The sequence below is a fragment of the Molothrus ater genome, unplaced genomic scaffold (assembly GCF_012460135.2).
Source record: "Molothrus ater isolate BHLD 08-10-18 breed brown headed cowbird unplaced genomic scaffold, BPBGC_Mater_1.1 matUn_MA555, whole genome shotgun sequence".
Lineage (NCBI taxonomy): Eukaryota > Metazoa > Chordata > Aves > Passeriformes > Icteridae > Molothrus > Molothrus ater.
The window spans coordinates 15782-23046 of record NW_023416730.1 but is presented as its reverse complement, the minus strand read 5'-3'; the positions used below and the strand labels follow the sequence as shown (position 1 = coordinate 23046).

General features: G+C 65.6%; 1 protein-coding gene across 8 annotated transcripts; it reads left to right on the top strand.

Moving 5' to 3' along the window:
- The first annotated feature begins 472 nt into the window (after positions 1 to 472).
- On the top strand, positions 473 to 6313 carry LOC118701262 (zinc finger protein 628-like). 8 transcript variants are annotated; one of them, XM_054518427.1, is made up of 4 exons: positions 473 to 577; positions 1153 to 3309; positions 3610 to 3678; positions 3721 to 6313. In XM_054518427.1, the coding sequence occupies exons 2-4, from the start codon at positions 1161 to 1163 to the stop codon at positions 5904 to 5906; spliced, it is 4404 nt and encodes a 1467-aa protein (XP_054374402.1). In that variant the 5' UTR covers positions 473 to 577; positions 1153 to 1160; the 3' UTR covers positions 5907 to 6313. The 8 variants fall into 8 exon arrangements, with proteins under 8 accessions (XP_054374402.1, XP_054374400.1, XP_054374398.1 ...); XM_054518425.1 differs by having other exon boundaries at positions 1153 to 3210; positions 3262 to 6313; XM_054518423.1 differs by having other exon boundaries at positions 1153 to 3210; positions 3253 to 6313.
- Positions 6314 to 7265: the final 952 nt, after the last annotated feature.

The following is a 7265-nucleotide window of genomic DNA, read 5'->3' as shown; positions in this document are numbered from 1 at the left end:
TAAACCCGTATGGGCCAGTAGAAACCAGTATATACCAGTATGAACTAATACAAACCAGTACAGACCAGTACAAAGCAGTACAGACCAGCACAACCCAGTACAAAGCAGTACAGACCAGCACAACCCAGTACAACCCAGTACAGACCAGTGCATACCAGTATAAATTAATACAGACCAGTACAAACCAGTACAGACCAGCACAACCCAGTACAAACCAGTACAGACCAGGACAACCCAGTACAACCCAGTACAGACCAGTACAACCCAGTAAGAGCCGCTGGACCAGGCTCGGGCTGGGTACTACATTACCCAGCGTGCATCGCGCGCGTTTCCGGGGGGAAGGAGGGGCGTGGCCTGGCCCAGTGAGACGCGGCCTAATTGGCAGCGGCGAAGGCGGGAAGGCGGAGGGGGCGTGGCCCCGTGAGGTGAAGGGGGCGTGGCCTCGTGAGGCGGCGCGGCCCGGGCGTTGCGCGGCGGCGGCGGCAGCGCCGGGCCCGGTTCTAGCCCGATTCTAACCCGGTTCTTACCCGGTCCTAACCCGGCTCCGGCCCCGGCAGAGCCCCCGCGAGCCCCGCAGGTGAGCGGGGAGCGGGGCAGGAGGAAGAGGAGGAGGAGGAAGCGGCGGGGCCGCGGCGGCGGCGCCTGCGCGGGGCGGGCCTGGAGGAGGCGGGGCCTGAAGGAGCTGAGGGGAGAGGGGCGGGGCCTGAGGGCGGTGAGGGGCGGGGCAGCACCTATAGAAAGGGGCGGGGCCTAATGCGATCTGGCCACGCCCCGGTTTGGCCACGCCCTCCAGATCGGCTTTGGGGTCTCACCTGCACACCTGGGATGGGGCTGGGGTCTCACCTGTCCCCCCGTGTCAGGTTTGGGGTCTCACCTGTGTCTCTCATGTCCAGGCTTTTACCTGCCCAACTGCACTGGGTGTGGGGTCTCACCTGTGCTGGGATTGGGGTCTCACCTGTTCCTGTGTTTCTTATCTGGACTCTCAACTGTTTCTTGTCTGGGCTCTCACCTGTCTCAGGTTTGGGCTTTCAGCTGTGTCAGGTGTGGGCTCTCACCTGTCCCCGTGTTTGGGTCTGGGCTCTCATGTGAATCAGGTGCAGGCTCTCACCTGTCCCAGGTCTGGGCTCTCACCTGCAGCCGTGTCCCCCCCAGGTGCGGCCATGGCGGGTGCGGCGCCCCCCGCAGGTGCCCCCGAGCACCCCTTCACCTGCCGGGAGTGCGGCAAATCCTTCCGCTGGTCCTCGCGCCTGGCGCATCACCTGCGCAGCCACACAGGTGAGCGCCCCTACAAGTGCCCCGAGTGCCCCAAGGCCTTCAAGGGCTCCTCCGCCCTCCTCTACCACCTGCGGGGCCACACAGGTGAGCGCCCCTACACCTGCGCCACCTGCGGCAAGAGCTTCAAGCGCTCCTCGCTGCTGCAGACTCACCTGCGCGTGCACACGGGGCTGCGCGCCTTCAGGTGCGCCCAGTGCGGCCTCACCTTCAAGTGGGCGTCGCACTACCAGTACCACCTGCGGCAGCACTCAGGTGAGCGGCCCTACCGCTGCCCCACCTGCCCCAAGGCCTTCAAGAACTCCTCCAGCCTGCGGCGCCACCGCCACACGCACACAGGTGAGCGCCCGCACACCTGCGACACCTGCGGCAAGGGCTTCGCCCAGGCCACCAACCTGCGGCAGCACCTGCGGGTGCACACGGGCGAGCGGCCGTACACCTGCGCCACCTGCGGCAAGAGCTTCACGCACTCGTCCAACCTGCACCTGCACCGGCGCACGCACGGCCCCGCCCCGCAGTGCCCCGCCTGCGCCACGCCCTTGGCCTCGCGCGCCTGCCCGCAGCGGCACCTGCAGAGCCCCGCCCCGCCCGGCGCTGCCTCACCTGAGCCGCTCTGGAGGCCGCTGGGGCTCACCTGTGCCGAGCAGGAGGCGACAGCGACGCCGGCCACGCCCCCGGCCCCGCCCCACCGCTGCCTCACCTGTGGCAAGAGCTTCAAGAACGGCTCGGGGCTGGCGCGACACCTGCCCGGCCACGAGCGGCCCAGAGCCCCGCCCGCACCAGGTGAGGCCGAGGCGCCGGCCCCGCCCGAGCGGCCGTACAGGTGCGGCGAGTGCGGCAAGGCCTTCAAGGGCTCCTCGGGGCTGCGCTACCACCTGCGCGACCACACAGGTGAGCGCCCCTACACCTGCGCCACCTGCGGCAAGAGCTTCAAGCGCTCCTCGCTGCTGCAGACTCACCTGCGCGTGCACACGGGGCTGCGCGCCTTCAGGTGCGCCCAGTGCGGCCTCACCTTCAAGTGGGCGTCGCACTACCAGTACCACCTGCGGCAGCACTCAGGTGAGCGGCCCTACCGCTGCCCCACCTGCCCCAAGGCCTTCAAGAACTCCTCCAGCCTGCGGCGCCACGGCCACACCCACACAGGTGAGCGCCCGCACACCTGCGACACCTGCGGCAAGGGCTTCGCCCAGGCCACCAACCTGCGGCAGCACCTGCGGGTGCACACGGGCGAGCGGCCGTACACCTGCGCCACCTGCGGCAAGAGCTTCACGCACTCGTCCAACCTGCACCTGCACCGGCGCACGCACTCGGCGGCGCGGCCCTTCCGCTGCCCCACCTGTCCCAAGGCCTTCGTCATGGCCGCCTACCTGCAGAGACACCTGCGCACGCACGGCCCCGCCCCGCGCCGCGCACCTGGCGGCGCCACGCCTGGCGCTGCCGCACCTGTGCCCGCCGGCGCTTACCTGGTGCTGCCCGGCCCCGGCGGAGCCTCCCCACGCAAGGTGCTGCTGGTGGCGGCCACGCCCGGGCACGCCCGGCCGCACCTGGCGCAGGTGGGCAGGGGGCAGCGCACCTGGCAGAGCGTCCTGCTCCTACCTGGGGCGGGGAGGGAGGGGACGGCAGCGGGGCTGCGGCTGCAGGTGGCTGAGGTGGCAGGGGTGGCAGGTGTGACAGGTGTAGGTGTGACAGGTATGACAGGTGTGACAGGGGTGACAGGGGTGACAGGTGTGGGTGTGACAGGTGTAGGGGTGACAGGTATGACAGGTGTGACAGGGGTGACAGGTGTGGGTGTGACTGGGGTGACAAGTGCAGGTGTGACAGGTGTGGGTGTGGCAGGGGTAGCAGGTGTCACAGGGGTCCCAGGTGTGGCAGGGGTGACAGGTGTTGGTGTCACAGGGGTCCCAGGTGTGACAGGTGTAGGTGTGACAGGGGTCACAGGTGTCACAGGGGTCCCAGGTGTGACAGGTGTAGGTGTGACAGGGGTCACAGGGCTTACAGGTGTGGCAGGTGTAGGTGTGGCAGGTGTGAGAGGTGTAGGTGTCACAGGTGTGACAGGTGTCCAGCTCCAGGTGCTGCCAGTGGCCACAGAGGTCACCAGTGTGCAAGGTGGGGAGCTGACAGGTGTGACAGGGGTGACAGGTGTGACAGGGGTGACAGGTGTGACCGGTGTGGCAGGTGTGGCAGGTGTGGCAGGTGTAGGTGTAACAGGGGTCCCAGGTGTGACAGGTGTAGGTGTAACGGGGGTCCCAGGTGTAGGTGTAACAAGTGTGACAGGTGTAGGTGTGACAGGTATGACAGGCGTGACAAATGCAGGTGTGAGAGGTGTAGGTGTGACAGGTGTGGCAGGTGTGACAGGTGTGACAAATGTAGGTGTGACAGGTCTCACAGGTGTGACAGGTGTGACAGGTGTGACAGGCGTGACAAATGTAGGTGTGACAGGTGTGACAGGCGTGACAAATGCAGGTGTGAGAGGTGTAGGTGTGACAGGTGTGACAGGGGTGCAGCTCCAGGTGCTCCCAGTGCCTTCAGAAGTCACCAGCGTCCAGCTCCAGGCAGGTGAGGTCACCAACGTCCAGCTCCAGGTGTTGCCACCGCCACCTTCTGGTGGCACCAATGTCCAGCTCCAGGTGCTGCCAACACCACCTGAGGTCACCAACGTCCAGCTCTGCACAGGTGAGGTGGCCAACGTCCAGCTCCAGGTGTTACCACCACCCCCAGGTGGCACAGGTGTGCAGCTCCAGGCAGGTGAGGTGACCAACGTGCAGCTCCAGGTGTTGCCACCACCACCTGAGGTGGCCAACGTGCAGCTCCAGGTGTTGCCACCGCCCCCAGGTGGCACAGGTGTGCAGCTGCAGGCAGGTGAGGTGACCAATGTCCAGCTCCAGGCCCTGCCGCTGTCCTCAGGTGTCACCAACGTGCAGCTCCAGGTGTTGCCACCACCAGCTTCAGGTGGCACAGGTGTGCAGCTCCAGGCAGGTGAGGTGGCCAATGTCCAGCTCCAGGTGTTGCCACCTCTTGCAGGTGGCACAGGTGTCCAGCTCCAGGCCACTGAGCTGCCCAGTGTCCACCTGGAGACCACAGAGGTGACCGATGTCCACCTGGACATCTCAGAGGTGACCGATGTCCACCTGGAGACCATGGAGGAGGTGCCCAGTGCCCACCTGGAGACCTCAGAGGTGACCGATGTCCACCTGGAACCCACTGAGATGAGCCGTGCCCACCTGGACATGTCACAGCTGCCCAGTGCCCACCTGGAGACCACCGAGATGACCGATGTCCACCTGGACACCTCAGAGGTGACCGATGCCCACCTGGAGATGACTGAGGAGGTGCCTGGTGCCCACCTGGACACCTCAGAGGTGCCCAGTGCCCACCTGGAGATGAGTGAGATGACCGATGTCCACCTGGAGACCACTGAGGTGACCAGTGTCCACCTGCAGACCACCCATGTGACCAATGTCCACCTGGAGACATCGGGGGTGACCAATGCCCACCTGGACACCTCAGAGCTGCCCAGTGTCCACCTGGAACCCACAGAGGTGACCAGTGGCCACCTGGACACCACGGAAGTGACCGATGTCCACCTGGAACCTACAGAGGTGCCCAGTGCACACCTGGAACCCACCCAGATGACCGATGTCCACCTGGGGACCACGGAGGTGACCGATGTCCACCTGGACACCTCAGAGCTGCCCAGTGTCCACCTGGAGACATCGGGGGTGACCAACGGCCACCTGGACACCTCAGAACCGCCCAGTGTCCACCTGGAGACCTCAGAGATGACCGATGTCCACCTGGACACCACGGAAGTGACCGATGTCCACCTGGAGACCTCAGAGGTGACCGATGTCCACCTGGGGACCACTGAGGTGACCAGTGTCCACCTGCAGACCACCCATGTGACCGATGTCCACCTGGAGACATCAGGGGTGACCAATGTCCACCTGGAACCCACAGAGGTGACCAACGGCCACCTGGACACCACGGAAGTGACCGATGTCCACCTGGAGACCTCAGAACTGCCCGGTGCCCACCTGGACATGTCAGAGGTGCCCTCTGACCACCTGGACACCACAGAAGTGACCGATGCCCACCTGGAGACAAATGAGATGACCGATGCCCACCTGGACATGTCAGAGGTGACCGATGTCCACCTGGACACCTCAGAACTGCCCAGCGTTCACCTGGACGTGTCAGAGGTGCCCAGTGCCCACCTGGAGAGCAATGAGATGACCGATGTCCACCTGGACACCACCCCGATGCCCAGTGCCCACCTGGCCACCTCAGAGGTGACCGATGTCCACCTGGGGACCACGGAGGTGCCCAGTGCCCACCTGGACGTGTCAGAGGTGCCCAGTGCCCACCTGGAGACCTCGGAGGTGCCCAGTGCCCACCTGGAACCCACCCAGATGACCGATGTCCACCTGGACACCACAGAGGTGACCGATGTCCACCTGGCAACCTCAGAACTGCCCAGTGCCCACCTGGACGTGTCAGAGGTGCCCAATGTCCACCTGGAAGTGCCCAGTGTCCACCTGGAGACCCCTGAGGAGGTGCCCGGTGCCCACCTGGACACGTCAAAGGTGCCAGGTGCCCACCTGGAGCCCACAGAGTTGCACCTGGAACCCCCCTAGGAAGTGCCCGGTGCCCACCTGGAGACCTTGGAGCTGCCCAGTGCCCACCTGGAGACCACAGAGGTGCCCAGTGCCCACCTGGAGACACCTGGGAGGGGCCCAGTGCCCACCTGGAGACACCTGGGAGGTGCCCAGTGCTCACCTGGAGGTGCCCAGTGCTCACCTGGGCATGTCAGAGGTGCCCAGTGCTCACCTGGAGACCATGGACATTCCCAATGCCCACCTGGACACACCTTGGAGGTGCCCAGTGCCCACCTGGAACCCACTGAGAAAGTGCCCAGTGTTCACCTGAAGACCAAGCAGGTGCCCAGTGCCCACCTGGACACACCTTGGAGATGCCCAGCGCTCACCTGGGCATGGCAGAGGTGCCCTGTGCCCACCTGGACACATCAATGCCCACCTGGGCATGGCAGAGGTGCCCAGTGCCCACCTGAACACACCTTGGAGGTGCCCAGTGCCCAGTGCCTGGAACTCCCCAGGTGCTCCTGGCCTGGGGGACCCTGTGCCCCACCCTGTGCACACCTGTGCCCGCAGGTGAGGGGGGTGCCAGGGGGTACCTGGGGGGTGCCAGGGGGTACCTGGGGGTACCTGAGCTCACCTGCCCAGGTGAGGGGTGCCAGGTGGTACCTGAGAGGTGCCAGGGGGTACCTGAGCTCACCTGCCCAGGTGAGGGGTGCCAGGGGGTACCTGGGGGGTACCTGAGCTCACCTGCCCAGGTGAGGGGTGCCAGGAGGTACCTGGGGGGTGCCAGGGGGTACCTGGGGGTACCTGAGAGGTGCCAGGGGGTACCTGGGGGTACCTGAGCTCACCTGCCCAGGTGAGGGGTGCCAGGGGGTACCTGAGAGGTGCCTGGGGGTACCTGGGGGGTGCCAGGGGGTACCTGAGAGGTGCCAGGGGGTACCTGGGGGTACCTGGGGGGTGCCAGGGGGTACCTGGGGGTACCTGAGCTCACCTGCCCAGGTGAGGCCATTCCCGCGTTCCCCCCGTGTCAATAAAGGCGCCCCTCCCCCCCCCCGTGCGGTTTGTGCTTCCGGGAAGGGCGGGGCCAAGGGAAGGGGCGGGGCCATAGCCAATGGGAGGGAGGGGTCAAAGGGAGGGGGTGGGGCCAATGGGGAGGGAGGGGCTAAAAGAAGGGGAGGGGCCAAGGGGGAGAATGGGGGCAATTGGGGCGGGGCCAAGATGTTAAAAAGTGGGAGGGGCCAATGGAGGGGGCGGGGCCAAGGGGTTACTGGGAGAGGGGGCTGGGCTGTTTTAGCTCCCAGTATGGACCAGTATGGCCCAGTCCATCCCAGTAAGGCCCCAGTCCATCCCAGTAAGGCCCCAGTCCATCCCAGTATGGACCAGTAAGGCCCCAGTCCA

What these genes read in the sequence shown, in the direction of transcription:
- LOC118701262 (XM_036405893.2), top strand. Translation starts at nt 1,161, where the DNA reads ATGGCGGGTGCGGCGCCCCCCGCAGGTGCCCCCGAGCACCCCTTCACC.